The following is an 18497-nucleotide window of genomic DNA, read 5'->3' as shown; positions in this document are numbered from 1 at the left end:
TAACTAAGATGGTGAGTTACCAGCTAGTGTATAAAGACCAGCTGGTGAGTTTCCCATCTTGATGCGGTACAGGTCCCACCAGCAGACGATAACAACAACAAAGACTGAACCATGGCAGACCCTAGGACGGACGTGCGTAATGATGCTGAAATGGGCGTCACAGTGGCCACCCCGGACCCAAAAAACGTTCAGGAGCTCACTCAATATGTAAGTAAAGATACTGGGGCATTAACAGCTTGGTGTTTGGGGTGACTGTGAAAATAAGTCGTAGTCTTTTTGTCTGCTTGTGATTGTGGAGGGTTGGAAGGTGGTTGCTATGCCAACGCCATTCTGACTTTCTTTTCGTGCCGTAGTATGCGACTCACTTACATGTTTTTACCTTTAGATAGCCTTCCCTTTTTTCCGTTTTAGTAGAGCCTGTTTTGACTTTTAGACATTTGTTTGGCATTAGCTTTGGGTACAGGGCTGTATCTGCAAGTGGGAAGCTACTGATAATAGAATTATTTTTTCCTTGATAAGGTTGCTGATTAGGGGCACCACAAAAGTGACATGAATTTGAAAGAATTGTATATCTTCGAGTTTAAATTACTTGGTAGAAATTATTGGATATGGGGAGCGTGTGTTGGGGAGTTATATTTTTTGGTAAACTTCCAGGTAAGGAACACCGTAGAATTTTGTATGGATTTGGAAGAAATGCACTTTAAGGGTCTTATGTCAGTAGTCATGACATAATATATATATGTATATATATATATATATATATATATATATATATATATATATATATATATATATATTTTTTTTTTTTTTTTTCCAAAAGAAGGAACAGAGAAGGGGGCCAGGTGAGGATATTCCCTCAAAGGCCCAATCCTCTGTTCTTAACGCTACCTCGCTAACGCGGGAAATGGCGAATAGTTTGAAAGATATATATATATATATATATATATATATATATATATATATATATATATATATATATATATAATGCAGGATAAGGCAAATATGTATGAAAAAAAATCTATATTTATTTATTATACTTTGTCGCTGTCTCCCGTGTTAGCGAGGTAGTGCAGGGATACACGAAAGAATGTCCCAAACCACCCACATACACATGTATATACATAAATGCCCACACACACACTTATACATACCTGTACATTTCAACGTATACATGCATATACATACACAGACATATACACATACACATATTCATACATGCTGCCTTCATCCATTCCTGCTGCCACCCCGTCACACATGAAATGACACCCCCTCCCCCTGTGTGCATGCGAGGTAGTCGCTGTCCCCCACGTTAATGAGGTAGTGCAAGACGAAACAATGGCCCAACCCACCCACATATACATGTATATATATATATATATATATATATATATATATATATATATATATATATATATATATATATGTCCCTGGGGATAGGAGAGAAAGAATACTACTCACGTATTCCCTGCATGTCATAGAAGTCAACTAAAAGGGGCAGGAGCAGGGGTCTGGAAATCCTCCCCTCCAAAAAAAGGGGATCTGATATATGCTTGGTAAGTTTTTTTTTCTTCACATACATAATTATTTTTATCGAGGATGTGAGGCATGTGTGCGTGTAGGAAGAGAGGAAAGTGATTGGTTCTCAGTGAATGTAGGTTTGCGGCAGGGGTGTGTGATGTCTCCATGGTTGTTTAATTTGTTTATGGATGGGGTTGTTAGGGAGGTAAATGCAAGAGTTTTGGAAAGAGGGGCAAGTATGAAGTCTGTTGGGGATGAGAGAGCTTGGGAAGTGAGTCAGTTGTTGTTCGCTGATGATACAGCGCTGGTGGCTGATTCATGTGAGAAACTGCAGAAGCTGGTGACTGAGTTTGGTAAAGTGTGTGGAAGAAGAAAGTTAAGAGTAAATGTGAATAAGAGCAAGGTTATTAGGTACAGTAGGGTTGAGGGTCAAGTCAATTGGGAGGTGAGTTTGAATGGAGAAAAACTGGAGGAAGTGAAGTGTTTTAGATATCTGGGAGTGGATCTGGCAGCGGATGGAACCATGGAAGCGGAAGTGGATCATAGGGTGGGGGAGGGGGCAAAAATTCTGGGGGCCTTGAAGAATGTGTGGAAGTCGAGAACATTATCTCGGAAAGCAAAAATGGGTATGTTTGAAGGAATAGTGGTTCTAACAATGTTGTATGGTTGCGAGGCGTGGGCTATGGATAGAGTTGTGCGCAGGAGGATGGATGTGCTGGAAATGAGATGTTTGAGGACAATGTGTGGTGTGAGGTGGTTTGATCGAGTGAGTAGCGTAAGGGTAAGAGAGATGTGTGGAAATAAAAAGAGCGTGGTTGAGAGAGCAGAAGAGGGTGTTTTGAAGTGGTTTGGGCACATGGAGAGAATGAGTGAGGAAAGATTGACCAAGAGGATATATGTGTCGGAGGTGGAGGGAACGAGGAGAAGAGGGAGATCAAATTGGAGGTGGAAAGATGGAGTGAAAAAGATTTTGTGTGATCGGGGCCTGAACATGCAGGAGGGTGAAAGGAGGGCAAGGAATAGAGTGAATTGGAGCGATGTGGTATACCGGGGTTGACGTGCTGTCAGTGGATTGAATCAAGGCATGTGAAGCGTCTGGGGTAAACCATGGAAAGCTGTGTAGGTATGTATATTTGCGTGTGTGGACGTATGTATATACATGTGTATGGGGGGGGGGGTTGGGCCATTTCTTTCGTCTGTTTCCTTGCGCTACCTCGCAAACGCGGGAGACAGCGACAAAGTGAAAAAAAAAAAAAAAAAAAACATAATTATTACTTCTAGTGTTACATATGGACCTACACAGCAACAATACCCGAGAGTATGAATACAATACAATTTACCATATCGTTCACAAAAAAATGTTGCCTTCCTTAAATACAAACATTCTACTGTATCACATATCATTTTCTGTGTGTTTTATGTTATTGTCATTGCTTAGATAACATTTTAAGTTTTATTTGGTACATTATTTCTGTTATTTACATAATGTTATGAGTAATTTTTTTTAGCCCATTGTCCCTGTCCAATGTTTTGAGTAATCTTTATGTAGCCCACTGTCCCTCTCCTTTTATTTACGTGCAAATGGATGTCGTGATATAGTGTGATGCAGTACAGCACAAAGTTTTTTGGTATGTCTTACAATATATCACAACACACTTCTCTGTTAATGCAAATATTTTTCTTTGTGCTTTACCTTCTGTGAATGCTGCATACAAAACAATAGGCCATTATTTTTTCTTTTTCAAATAGATCATATTAGTTGTGTACTATTATGAAATCCAAATACAAAAGTTCCTTACAAAGCATTGGGGTTACGTTCCCAGTGATTTACCATTTTATTGGAATGTCATTGCATGAATAATTGAAATCCACGTTTGGAGAGGGGTTTCGTTCTAGACTTAAAATTTCCCCAGTCTAATTCCTATGTATGGACAGCCTACCATCTGTATACCAAATTCTCATGATGTGAATTAGAGTTTTTGATTCAGTAACCCATGCCATGTATTTAATGATTCTAAGTGATATTGTTGGTGATGAGGGATTGAGGTAGATGTTCTTTATAGAGAGGGATGGGTGCAGAATGAATGGTAGTCAAACTTTCCAGAATAAGTTAGTTAATCCATTTCGGAATGCTATATTTATATTTGTTGATGTATTTGGCCATTATATTACTAGGTTTCATGTTTTCAAGTTTGGTAAATCTCACTTTTATGGCACACTAAGAATGTAAATACATGATGTTCCTGTTAAAGTGACTGTCTGTGGCTGGAATACTATAAAAATATAATGTAATTTGCTTTATATCATTATAAAAAGCATACAATATTCTTGAATGTATTGTTATTAATTGAACCATTGAAAAATACAAGTTTTCTTCAATTCTGTTGCTACTGAGAAAACTTAGTTATGTTCATTGACTTTCTACCGTAATTCCTGGAAGTTGCTATCTTGAAACATCACTTTTTAAGCCATCATTCTGTTAGGGTTGCCTGTTCTGCAGCCAAACTATATTGGCTAAGACCAAAACTTGCTATGCTCTGTGAGTCACTTCATATCCTCTTATAGTTAAACTTTGGTTGGTCACTAGTAATCACTTTTTCCCCCAATAGTTAGTTTTGGATGTATTTTATTACTGCTGTGTTTTTGTCTTTCAGGTGACGTTATTGCTACAGCAGATGCAAGAACGATTTCAGACCATGTCAGATCAGATAATATCAAGAAATATCCTTTTATAACCGGAAATTTAGTTGTAACTCACAATGCACTGTGGGTGAAAGCATGTGCAGGTTTGTCAGTATGAGCAGATTTTTGATAGAAAAAAAATTGAATTCTGTTTATCATTTGGAGGAAGTTCTTAAGAAATTGGAAAAGCTGGAATTATGGATGTGGTGGTGACTAAAAGCATAAAGAGTGGAGCTGAAATGATTGTTGTGGACCTGGAAAATGTGCATAGAATCACTTGAAATGGTTGTATGATTGTTGCCTAACCAAAGACAATGCATAATTGTTTAACCACATCAAGGCAAATGGATTAAGATTAGATATGAGTTTCCAGGATGAAAGTGATCATGGCATAGTTAGGCTGACTGATTCAGATTAGTTTGCCGTTTGTAAGTTCAGAAAAAGATCAGTTTAGGGAGGCATCATTGTGTGTAGACTAGATTTGTACACTTGGGGAATGGAGAAAGTTTTGGAGAAGGCTTTTGCAGTATTTCTGGATTAGGAAAAGTCACTTGATAGATTGACTAGAAAGCTTTCAAGAAAGATTTGATTGTATGTAGTGTGTATGGAAGAGATGAGTATTGTTAGGATCTTTTATACTGAAGGAAGTATATTTTCCCTCCCTTTTGTGATCTGTTATTTGAGCATGAAAGTTGGTCCCGGATTACTTTCAGGAAAATCATGGTCATGACCTTCCAACCATCAATATCTCCAGTGAGATTGTGGTAGCACACTCATTTTAGGCCCACCCTATGCCAGCCAGCTACATCCACTAAGATGAAGTTATTGAGCCATACTACCAGCTGCTTTGAGCTCAGTTTTTTGTGATTGCGTATGGTTAGGACATTACCACCAGTTTTTTTTCCATGTTTCAGCATGCCCTCTTGTTTCATTTTATTGAGTATTTAGTTCATTAAGAGAAAGGTATGCTAATGTGAGCCCTGGTCAGTATTCAAGGATATGGACTATACATTTAATTATGCTGTTTCTACATGAAGTGTTGCCATCTCTTGTACACCCAATCACTGGTTTACATTGGTGAACACAATTAAACCAGTCTTATGGAACCTATTTTACTATAGGATTCAGTGGGTTAAGGGGATTTATGTTCCTTTGGAAGATCAGTAAATTTATTCTTCATGAAGAAATACAAACAAAATGCCAAGAAATGTATTGTGCAGTACATTTATATTAATAATCTAAGTATTTAAATTGGAAAGAGAGCTTAAAAGATATTGCTTTTTAATAAGAATACAGTGCAGTAAGCTTAGGCACATTACTCTGATTCTGATCTTCACTCCAGACACTCAACATTTGCTCACTGTTTTCCATCTTCATCTCTGGTATGAGTAATCTTTGCACCCAAAGGTATCAACGTTGGAGGGATATTGCCTTTCTGTATCTGAATGCTCATGAATAGTTCTCTTTGATATAGTAGGCAAGCCAAGAGCTCCTATGATATCAAAACCACCCAGCATCAAAACTCTTTAGAATGTTAACTTTACCTCCAGACTAATGCTTTTTCTGTTTCTCTTCTTCCCATAAATACAAGTCACACTAGCTTCCCTACTCACACAATAGGTGTAAAGGGTTTGTGGAGGTCATCTCACCAATCATTACCCTTTCTCACATACCCATTTGCCAAACACTTCTCTTGCACATTTCAGTTCTAAATTCCTAAATGCCTCCCATTCTCCACATACTCCCTTAGCTTCATTTATGAGTACTCACCTTTTACCATTCTAACCTGCATCTCTCTTGGTGTATCATCACAAAAGCCTCTTTTCCAAGCTTTTGCTTTTACCATCCTTGTCCCACCTATATCATTTAGTCTTTTTTGAAAGCCTCTACAAACCATCCACTAGCTGCACCTCACAGCATATTCACATCTAAGAGTCTCTCTTCTACATGCCTATCAATAAGTATATACAGTACTTCAATGATGCATGCTCATCATCTATATTATTCATCCATGAATGCTTATGTATGTCCATCTTTTCAAACCAGATATTCCCAGTCACCATCCTTTTATCATCACACATCTCTACCAGCTGTTCACCATTTTCGTTCACATTACTGAGTATTACTTGCACCCCAATTTTACTGTCAACTGCCACATTACCCACCTTGGTATTCAGATTACCCATCACTAATCCCTGATCTCTTTCATCAAAATTGCTGAGACTAACTCAGCTCTTCCTAAAACACTTGCCTCTTTTCCTCCCTCCACTCTTTTACAGGTTTACAAGCACAAATAGTCACCCACCTCTTATAATCCGCTTTCATTTCAACAACATCAATATGGGGGTCACTTGGAGAGGGGGCAAGTATGCAGTCTGTTTTGGATGAGAGGGCTTGGGAAGTGAGTCACTTGTTGTTCGCTGATGGTACAGTGCTGGTGGCTGATTAGAGTGAGAAACTGCAGAAGCTGGTGACTGACTTTGGTATAGTGTGTGAAAGAAGAAAGCTGAGAGTAAATGTGAATAAGAGCAAGGTTTTTTGGTACAGTAGGGTTGAGGGACAAGTCATTTGGGAGGTAAGTTTGAATGGAGAAAAACTGGAGGAAGTGAAGTGTTTTAGATGTCTGGGAGTGGATTTGGCAGCGGATGGAACCATGGAAGTGGAAGTGAGTCACAGGGTGGGGGAGGGGGCGAAAGTTCTGGGAGTGTTGAAAAATCTGTGGAAGGCGAGAACATTATCTCAGAAAGCAAAAATGGGTATGCTTGAAGGAATAGTGGTTCCAACAATGTTATATGGTTGTGAGGCGTGGGCTATAGGTGGGGTTGTGCAGAGGAGGGTGGATGTGTTGGAAATGAGATGTTTGAGGACAATATGTGGTGTGAGGTGGTTTGATCGAGTAAGTAATGAAAGGGTAAGAGAGATGTGTGGTAATAAAAAGAGTGTGGTTGAGAGAGCAGAAGAGGGTGTATTGAAATGGTTTGGTCACATGGAGAGAATGAGTGAAGAAAGATTGACAAGGAGGATATATGTGTCAGAGGTGAAGGGAACGAGGAGAAGTGGTAGACCAAATTGGAGGTGGAAGGATGGAGTGAAAAAGATTTTGAGCAATCAGGGCCTGAACATACAGGAGGGTGAAAGGTGTGCCAGGAATAGAGTGAGTTGGAATGATGTGGGATACCGAGGTTGACGTGCTGTTAATGGATTGAACCAGGGCATGTGAAGCGTCTGGGGTAAACCATGGAAAGTTTTGTGGGGCCTGGATGTGGAAAGGGAGCTGTGGTGTTGGTGCATTACACATGACAGCTAGAGAATGAGTGTGAACGAATGTGGCCTTTATTGTCTTTTCTTAGCACTACCTTGCATGCATGCAGGGGAAGGGGGGTGCCATTTCATGTGTGGCGGGAATGGATGAAGGCAGCATGTATGAATATGTACGTGTGCATATATGTATATGTCAGTGTATGTATATGTATGTATAAATTGAAATGTATAGGTATGTATATGTGCATGTGTGGGCGTTTATGTATATACATGTGTATTTGGGTGGGTTGAGCCATTCTTTCGTCTGTTTCCTTGTGCTACCTCGCTAACGCAGGAGACTACATCAAAGTATGATAGATATAAATAAATAAATGAATAATGATGTATATATATCCTACATGCTTGCCATTTCCCACATGAGCAAGGTATCATTAAGAACAAATGACAGCACCTTAGGGGAAAAAATCCTCACTCAGCTCTTTCTTTTGTTCTTTCCTTTGGAAACTGATACAGGAAAGAAGGTTTTCCGGCCACCTGCTCCTCCCCCTCTTTGTTAACTTCTACAATGCTCAGGGTGGGTAGTATTCTTTCTCCCTATACTCAGGGGTATGTATATGCATATAACCAAGAGAAAAATGAAACACGATAAGTTCCCACGTGCACTTTCTTGTAATGATTTCATCATCAGGGGAGTTACAAGAATGAGATAGAAGACATAAACCAGTCAGTTGATATACAAGGAAGAGAAGTAGCTAAGATGCCATTGGTAAACAAGCATTAATGGAACAATGGAAGTGAAAATAAGTCATAGGGTGGGTAAAGGGGTGAAGGTTCTAGGAGCATTGAGCAGTGTGTGGATGAGAAGTTGTTGAATGGGAGAGAGGAAACAAGTATGTTTAGTGTTATGATAGTCTCAACAATGTTGTATGGTTGCAGGACATGTGATATGGAGAAGGATGTGTGGAGGAGAATGGATGTGTGTGAAATTAAATGTTTGAGGACAGTATGTGGTGTAAGGTGGATAAAGAGAGAGGTGTTGCAATAAAAAAAGTGTAGTTGAGATACTTGAAGAGGATGTACTGAGATGGTTTGGACTGCTGGAGAGGTTGACAAAGAAGATATTTTTGGTAGAATAGCACAGGACAAGAAGGGGAAGACCAAAATGAGATGAAAGGATGAAGTTGAAAAGATTTTCAAAGACTGGTCTCTTAACATTCAGAGGGTTGAAGGGTGTACATGGGATAGAGTGAATTGGAACAATGTTTTATAGAGGGGGCAATGTGCTGTCAGTGGATTAATCCAAAGCATATAAAGCAGTAGGTGGAAACCATGGAAAGGTCTGTGGGGCATTTGATACTGTTCCACAGAGGAGGCTCGTTAAGAAATTGGATCACTAAGCAGAAGTAAGGGGGAAACTCTTGTGATGGATAGAAGATTATCTCAGTGGGAGGGAACGAAGGATGCACCTTAAAGAGCCTTTCTTAAATGGGTTGAAGTGCTATCAAAGGAAATTCTCATTAGCTTGTGGGACAATGCCTGAAGGGTGACAGTTTTCATTCTTCAAAACTTGCTGTTATGTACTTTTCCTGGTTTTTCATATATCCATGTTAGCAGCACTGTATTTGTCTTTGTATCATAGGTGATTAGTACATTGCTTTGAATGAAGAAATTATATACCTGTCTCAAAGGTGATGTAGCAAGTTGCTATAAATGAAGAGATGTTCTTTTCATGATTTTGAATCATGTTTGAATATATAAGTCTTGCATTATGCTGAGGTTAGTGTAGAGCAATTTATCAGCCATTTCATCAACTGCTGTAGCTCTCTAATTGTATTGAAGTCACTGAATGATCCAGTAAAATTTCAGTCCTCCATTTCTGATATCTCTTTGTAAACATACTTAGATGCCTTTGATATTACTTCTGTTGTATCTTTCACTTAAGCACTATAAAATTGACCTGTTAACTTATCCTTGGTTCATTTTGAGAATATTGTTTCTGGCTTAGAGCCATGCTTTGAAAAATCTATATCTGGTGTGGCCTTAAGAAAGATTTTTTGAGACAGGGTTTGGTTTTTATTGGTTTTAGCCCTAAGTTGGTTGTCACACTATTTTCTTTAAGAAGAGATATATCAGTGCTTCGAAACTCCAGTTCATTGTTATTTGTGGTAACAGACTGTATTATATTAGCAATATCTATGTCAGAAATAGCATGACCAGTAATATCTCATTTTGAAATGAGACCATCAGAAAATGCGGTTAATTGAAAAGCTCATGTTTCCTTTCTTAAACAATATATGTGATACCACATATTTTGTGCAAAAGCATCTTTTGTCATTACAAAGGAAAGCAAATCCAGCATGAATTTCTTTACAAATACATGCCTTAATTGCAAAATAGCTTCTCTCCTGTGTCACCAAAGGTAACACTGTGCACTGGAGTTTAGGCAGTACTTTGACAGAACACACATTTGTCCCCGTGAAATGTTTTTCTTGTTTTTGATGATGAGGGCTCAAGTTTTGGCCTTCTTCATGTTTTATCATCTATTGAAGAAGTGATGTCCTTTACATTCTTCTTTTAAGCTCAGATTAGAAGACCCTGATGATTTAAAGTTTCATAACTTTTTCTGTGGTGGTGGTCAGATATTTTACTCTTCAAGTCCATCTTTCTATCAGATGTTTTACTCTTAACATTCTGTCTTTTTATCAGATGGTTGGCCTAGTGTTTAGAAAATGATTTGTTGGTCACCAAAATGAGTCAACTCCCTCCATTAACAAATAATGCACTTGTACTTCATTTTTTTTTTTTTTTTTTTTTTTTTTTTATACTTTGTCGCTGTCTCCCGCGTTTGCGAGGTAGCGCAAGGAAACAGACGAAAGAAATGGCCCAACCCCCCCCCCCATACACATGTACATACACACGTCCACACACGCAAATATACATACCTACACAGCTTTCCATGGTTTACCCCAGACGCTTCACATGCCCCGACTCAATCCACTGACAGCACGTCAACCCCTGTATACCACATCGCTCCAATTCACTCTATTCCTTGCCCTCCTTTCACCCTCCTGCATGTTCAGGCCCCGATCACACAAAATCTTTTTCACTCCATCTTTCCACCTCCAATTTGGTCTCCCTCTTCTCCTCGTTCCCTCCACCTCCGACACATATATCCTCTTGGTCAATCTTTCCTCACTCATTCTCTCCATGTGCCCAAACCATTTCAAAACACCCTCTTCTGCTCTCTCAACCACGCTCTTTTTATTTCCACACATCTCTCTTACCCTTACGTTACTTACTCGATCAAACCACCTCACACCACACATTGTCCTCAAACATCTCATTTCCAGCACATCCACCCTCCTGCGCACAACTCTATCCATAGCCCACGCCTCGCAACCATACAACATTGTTGGAACCACTATTCCTTCAAACACACCCACTTCCGCCCTCCGAGATAATGTTCTCGACCTCCACACACTTCATAGTTTTCATTTATTTTCATTAGACAGCCAGTATGTTTATTGGAGAGCATTCACTTAATTTCATTCTGAAAGAAAACATGAATTTATTTACAAATGTATGCACAGGTTTAACGTACTTAAAATGTAAATTACCAGCAGTGATTCCTTATGAAATGGTAAAACACATGCATGGGAGGGTTTAAACCGAAGTTAATTTGCTAAAATTGATTCAGTACATAGAAATGATAGATATGATACGATAGGTCTACATCATGTATTTAGATTATGCCATTTTAGCCCTATTTGTAGACAGCATCAGTATATAATGAAAGTGTATAATACATACCTGACATGGTGATGGTGAATTCATAACATATAAACTAAAAAGATAAAACAAGTTATGTATAGTAGCCCCAGCATGTGAACAAGTGCCAGCTGACTGAATCTTTTTAAACAGTCATTTTATCGTCATCATTATTTGTTGCATAACATACAATATGAAGCTTATGAATTTCCCTTTTCATTATATTTTTTATATGGACATTTATCCAGCACCTTTGGTAATCATTTAGTCTTGAGAAGGGTAGAGTGTATTAGGATGACACTAACAGTAATGCAGCTTTGAGTAAACTAAAATGTGATGAGAGAAATGAGTCTTTTCCAAGAGGATTCTCTGTCTGTAACCATTGTCTTTTGATGAAGAGAATTTAGAGAAATTTCACAATCCTCAATTTTATGTTTTTGTAGATTAATCACTGCTCTTTATGATAGCATAGATACGTACTTGTGTTTTTCGTATTTTCCTTGATTCCACCATACTAGATGAAATGGGGACTCGCATCGATGACCTAGAGAGAAACATTGCAGACCTAATGACACAGGCTGGACCAGAAGAAGCAGACAAATGAGACGGACAATAGATAGGAATTTTTGAGATACGATTCACTGTGAAAAATTGTGAAAATGGACCAGGTTAGATGAAATTTTTGAGGGTTTTTATGAAAGGAAATTGGTATAACCCTTAGTAGGTAACAACAGTTGTCCCCAGACCCTTCATGAGAAAAAGGTGGTTACCTTTGAAGAAGAGGTGTTGATAAGTAAGGGGACTACACTGTATTTTGTCAACTTTTGATAGCGATGCTTGCTTTGAATAATCCTGTAAACTGTTTTGAAAAGTAAATCACTTCCTGAATGAGATATCTTGGGAAACTGTCCTCTAAAATTAAGTCAACAAATCAGTCTGCCAATTTGCCTTTAAACAACTCATTTTTTCACAGTTATATATTCTGGAATGGAATTTTTCTGATATTGGGGTAACAGGCATGCATATCACATATATTTATAGATACTACATGCAATAAAGGAACTTTTGAATTGATGAGAACTGAGTTGGTCATCTTTTTTTCAAGTGATTTAAAAATTAGGTGCATTTAAAAATTTGAATGTGATTGTTCATAAGTTATGAGGTTATTTGATTACTTACTTGCTTTCAATGTACTCTTGTAAAGGAATTTCTGATTTGACCCTAATGTTAACTTATTACAATAAAGTAATTTTAAGCTCAACTATACCATATTGTGAAGATTTTCTAATATAAACTTGTAACATGTGCTATTTTGCACCCAGTTTGAATGCAGTGTAACTTGTGTTTTTCATATATGTGTTTGTATGTAAGCTTATATATATATATTTGTTAGTGCACAGCTTTCAGGATATTATTCTAGACATACAATCATCAAGCTGTGACATAAGCTTTATCTACAGTACTGACTATAGCCAAAAAGTTCTCTCTCTCTCTCCTGTTTGTGGGTAAATCATTATGGGCTGCCAAAGAATGCCTGTGCTCATTAATGTGCTAATGAATATTAACTTTTCTCTCATATCCAGTAAGAATATTCATCAATTTTTAAAGCAGAGTCAAACAGATTCTTCATCAGATATATGGTAGATGTAAAGAACAAATATATTTTTTTTCACAAAACAAGTATGTGCCTAGATGTTTAAGCTTTATTAAATGATACTTTGTGGTCAGAAGTTTACCATAACTCATTCCGGAAAAGGAGCACAATATACTTATCTTGCCATGCAGGGTTGTTAAACGGGTCGCTATCTTCCTTTGTATCTCACTGGAATTAGTCCTCCATTATTAACTTCCAGACAAATATTGTGTATAGCCGTGAGAGAATTTGTACCACTGCTGTAGCTAATACTTACTCTTCTGTACTTCACAGAATATTTGCATCATATAATAGATTTTCTGAAGTGGGGTTGTAACTTGTTGCTTCTGTGCATGGCATTTTTGAAAGTTTTGTTACTAAAACATATAGGATATGTGTTGGCTGCAGCTGATGCTGTTTTTTCTTATGAACCTTCTATAGATTCTACTGCATCTTTGTGTAACTAGTAGACCCAAAGCACAATGTTAAGATTATTTTTGCTGCACAGTGAAAGATGCCATAAATGGTAATTGAAGCACAGAAGACCATATGTATTATAATTTATTTCTATGATATTCTTTGGGACTAGGGGCATTTCTTAATATTTCTTTATAATTTTGTTTATTATCAAAGATTGTCATGGATTACACTGGAAATTGTGTGAATTGTTTAGAATCAAAGTTTGCCAATGAATTCCAGGACTAATGTGTTAATGCTGTAATATATTATAACCTGTACTGTGCAGATGAGTAAGTTACGTTCTTGAAAAACAAGTAGTTTGTTTAATGAGGGTATCTGTAGAGAAGAGAGCAGTGATGATTTAGAGGACTTTGGGTCAATTATCCCCCCCAAAATAACTAGTGATTTTGAAGTGTTTATTTAATTATTTATTGATGTGTACAGCAACTTAACTGTTATTATTACTATCATCATAGTGTCTTCATTTTTGACAAGTTGAATTAGGAATCTTAAAGGTTAGAATGCTAAGATTAAGATCGTAGTTCAAAAGATTTGAGCATATCCATGTGTATTGATGACATGACAGATAATTCTGAAAAATCACTCAATCCATGTGTATTAAGATATTACATAAATGGTGAAAAGTATGTTTCATTTATGTTATGATAGGTCATAAGAGTTTTAAACATGACATGCAGCTTGAGACGACTGTTATCAGACAATTAATATGAATATAAAGCTGTATGCCACATATTTTAGAATTCACTTACTTTATATTAGATGAATAAAGTCTAATTTACAAAACTTCAAGCAATACATTGTTAGTATGGGTAAATATGAAATCATCAATTATTTGAAGCAAGTGGGTTAGTTTTACACATCCTTGTTGAAAACTGAAAATAGTTTAATGCATTAATCCTGTAGCTTATTTGTGACTTGAAATTGTTAGTACTGAAGTTTCCCATTGACTGTTTGGGGACTACATCTGTTTGAATGTCTTTCAGACCTAAAGAGCAACTTGAAATTCATGAACTACAACTTATATAATCCATTCACTGCAGCTGCCTTAGAATCTGAGTTTACCCCATGTATATTTTTTCACTATTACCATTACAAGATAAAAATAACTATTGTAAAACTTGACTTGCAAGTGTATGAATGTGTTGAGTCATTAGACTTGAAGTTGATGGGTGGTAGGTGCTGCCAGTCATATGCCTTATTCTTTTATGCTGTATCATATACAGACACTGTAACTTTACTGTATATATTTGTCTTTCAAGTTTATTTTCTATTGTCTGCATTCACAGATTCATTTATGTATGTACATATAGAAGGTAGGCTAATTCATGATTAGTTTAAATTTTTCTACATAATTATTGTTTACAGTTTCCTACATATATTTACTGATATTACTTACACACCTTTGGTAATCTCTCTGGAAACACTTAAAAAAACTTTGGTGCAGTCAAAGAGGAACATTATCATCTGTACACATATCCAGTAGTATGTTTTCTTGGATTTTCTCCGTCATCAGGTGTTGTGTGACTGTATGTGACACATGTTGAAGAGGTTACGCAACATTTCCCATGGGTTGTTTTGGATCACCCAACATGTTGTATGACCCTTGTATTATCTGGTAATCAGTTGATATATGATTAATTACTTTACCAAGCTTAAACAATGGTTTTCTTTTGCAGCTTCTCACAAGGTGCATGGTTTATCATTTAAAACTTGAAGTGTCCATAAAAGGCAAGAATAGTTTGGTATGCCATCATGAACTTTTTCTCACACTTTGATTATAGTTGAACAGCATATCATATTTATCCACATTTCTCATTTCCTGATAATATTCCATCACTGCAGCAGGCTTTTGTGCAGTTTTACTTGCTTTACTTTTAACTGCCAAGCATAGTGTTTTGGTAGATGTACAATGTGGTTGTCACACCACTTTATGCTCAAATGTTTTTACAGTTCGGTGACACTGCTTCACTTTCTATATGATAATACAGGCATAAATTTCCTGTATGTGTGTACTCTGCCACATGCTTGTTTTTGTTTGTGTAGCTGAGAGAACAGTTTTAGGCTAGAAAACTCATAATCTGTTTTTGAATTACTGTATATCCTTTATCAAGATGAGATGAATTGAATGTTTTCACTGCTAATCAGAGATGCCAAGTCCTTCATCACATTCTCCATGACATAATTACTTTCAACATCACAGAACATGAATATTTTAACATCAGATGAATGGCATGTAGAGGCAATGTAATGTTTGAAGCTTAGCACCAAGTTGTTCATGTTCTGTTTCACTCTTCATGATATAATTACCTTCAACATCAGAGAACACAAATATTTTACCATCAGATCAGTGGCATTTAGAGGGAATGTACTGTTTGAAGCTTAGCCTTCCTTTCTGCATCATAAAACTTTAATGGAAATAAATATTTTTTCAACTTTTTCAGTGAATCAAACATCACATTTTCTATGGCCTATCACCGGTAGTTGGATGTGTCTTACCAGAAAAGATAAAGCAGTTACAATGCATTAATAGCCGAAAGTAATCCGCATTTAGGCAAACATTCTCAAATGAAATACTTCATTTTTAGTTCAGTATTCATATGTATTTTGTTTCTTTGCTTGAGACATAAGGATTATAATACATATAAAGGGATACTCTTCATCTGTAGTCATGGCAGGTGAAAATGGGTTGTATTACCTTCAAGTAGTCACTTTCACAATCAATGCACCATATCATTAGAATACTCTTAAAGGTAGTCCTTTTCTTCAAAATCATTTGGTTATGAAACCAGAGTTACATGGATCAAAATCATATGTTGGGAAATGTTTGTAGAATCCAAGATCCACCTATTATGAGATATTGATACTAGTCTTTGCCTTTGCACTTTGCTTGGCCTAGCCTTCTCCACCTCATAAGAATGTAAGTCACTTTTTCTTTACATCTGGTTTTGTGTATATCAGGCTGTACATCAGTCCATCCATTTTCAGTAATACTATCCTCTAAGCTGTCTTGAGTCCATGCAAGAGTTGGGTTTCTGAGCTGTTGCCTTGGTAGCACAAATTTATTGCACATTTCTCTGCCATTTCAACATTCCTGAGCCAGTTGAAGAGAAAAATACTAGGCATTCATGTCATAACAGTGTGTGGCATACCAGTTATTATATTATTACCCATAGAAATCATCCTTGGTACACACAGTAATTTTGAAAATGCTTGGCCAAATATGGTACAGCTGCAGCAATTAGAAGAAAAAGTGATGTTTACAGGACATCTGCAGTGAATGGATTATTTATTTTTCATTCATCCAGATGCCTATGAAAAACAGATATATATGGATATGTTGTGAAATCATGGTGCTTCTAGTGTTTGTTTCAGAATGGAAATTTCATGTTATCATGAACAGCTAGTTAGGTGATCATTGACAATGTTCCTTTGGCTTTGTTGTGTAATTTGAGAGCTAAATTCATCAAAATTATTACCTTTATATCAACATAAACAACTTGTAATGGGTTCACCCATTACATGCAACTTGAATGCTCTCATTAAAAAGCTTCATTTAATGTATTTGATATTTTGTATTAAATTCAATTAGGTTAACGCACAGCAGAGCTAAGTAGTAAGCTACATATGTAGTGTTCAATGTAGAAAATTCTTTTTTAATTTAATTCAAAGGCCCTTGCTTTTATGTATAGATGCTGTGGTCTGTTAATTCAAGAAAACATATTTATGTACTCATAATTACATTTTCAGTTTTATATATTGCCATGTAAGTACTGAAGTAACAAAGCCTTTACAGTACATTAAAGGAAATAAACATTTAAGATTTTGGATGTTTGTTTTGCTTGAATGTAATGCTACAATTTTTATAAGAGTATACCAACTGTTCTCTGTACGTTCCAAGAAGTACATGTTCTCATGAGTCTGATGTTCTATGAGATAGAAATGTGAATTTTTAAACATGCCCATTAAATACTGTATACACTCATTGGACTGTTTGAATTACCTTAGTTTACAAATATGAAATCCTAGACAGGGATTATGTAGGGTTTATTATTCTATGTACATTAAGCAGAGCATATGTTAACAAAACATTTAGGGGATATGGTAAGTATGTTACTTTAACAGGTGCTAGACAGAGATGACAAAGTTACAAATTGGTATGCATTAAGTTGATCCCACACCTAAAATGTTCCACATCAGCAGACATTTTCCCTCATCCACCGGAATTTTAACTTTACCTTTATCTGATAAAACAGAAGTGTAGTTAAGGAAATTATATGTTTACATACCCAGTAAATGGTATTATAGTACACCAGCATGTACTATTTCTTCATAACTTAGAATACTTTTCGTTCATTGTCATTTCTTGATTGTTCACAATGTTAGGGACTAACAATGTCCACAGATGACTAAAATCAGCAAAAATTAAAGTTCTTGTGGAGAAAAAGGTTAAAAACCAAAGTTGCAAAAAATGTACCAGCACTCCAAACACAAGTGCACCTCTTGTACTTGTCCTGCTATAGAATTTAAATACATAGATGGAAGGGAAATGGGTTTCAAATAAATGAAAAATAAAAAGAGTACTAACACATACTTAGAGTATCGTGATTATGTTACAATATTTTTGGCAGTAGAGAAAGATGTTGATTTTTTAGTCAGGCCATCTGACATATCTACAGCCCAAGGTGAGGCACCTAGGACTGGTACAGTGCAAAAAGGCTAAGGGGACTTGAATATTCAATTAATCGTGATATAAGCTTGCTGAGTATTCCTAGTAAAGTGTACTGGAGAGCGGTTCATGGACTACATGGGAAGGAAAGATAAAACGAGACCTAATAGTCCATAACAATATCAGGTGTTATATATCACGTGGGGATATGGGAGAATAAAAACTTCCCACGTATTCCCTGCGTGTTGAAGAAGGTGACTAAAAGGTGAGGGAGCGGGGGGGCTGGAAATCCCCCCTCTTGCTTTTAATTTTCCAAAAGAAGGCATAGAGAAGGGGGCCAAGTGAGGATATTCCCTCTAACGTTCAGTCTTCTGTTTTTAACGCCACCTCACTAATGTGGGAAATAGCAAATATGTATGAAAGATATATATATATATATATATATATATATATATATATATATATATATATATATATATATTCATATCT

The 18497-nt window shown here is 36.7% G+C and overlaps 1 protein-coding gene across 1 annotated transcript; it reads left to right on the top strand.

Annotated features, from left to right (window-relative positions):
- The first annotated feature begins 54 nt into the window (after window positions 1-54).
- On the top strand, window positions 55-17324 carry LOC139765768 (uncharacterized). The gene is made up of 3 exons (XM_071693560.1): window positions 55-207; window positions 4173-4239; window positions 11745-17324. Exons 1-3 carry the CDS (start codon window positions 112-114, stop codon window positions 11831-11833), a joined length of 252 nt encoding a protein of 83 aa, XP_071549661.1. The 5' UTR covers window positions 55-111; the 3' UTR covers window positions 11834-17324.
- The last annotated feature ends 1173 nt before the right edge of the window (window positions 17325-18497 follow it).

The sequence above is a fragment of the Panulirus ornatus genome, chromosome 4 (genome assembly GCF_036320965.1).
Source record: "Panulirus ornatus isolate Po-2019 chromosome 4, ASM3632096v1, whole genome shotgun sequence".
NCBI lineage: Eukaryota > Metazoa > Arthropoda > Malacostraca > Decapoda > Palinuridae > Panulirus > Panulirus ornatus.
This window is presented reverse-complemented; position numbering and strand designations above follow the sequence as displayed.

Coding starts and splice junctions, on each gene's coding strand:
- LOC139765768 (XM_071693560.1), top strand. CDS start 112: ATGGCAGACCCTAGGACGGACGTGCGTAATGATGCTGAAATGGGCGTC. Junction 208..4,172: donor TTCAGGAGCTCACTCAATAT/GTAAGTAAAGAT, acceptor TTTGTCTTTCAG/GTGACGTTATTGCTACAGCA. Junction 4,240..11,744: donor AGATCAGATAATATCAAGAA/ATATCCTTTTAT, acceptor ATTCCACCATAC/TAGATGAAATGGGGACTCGC.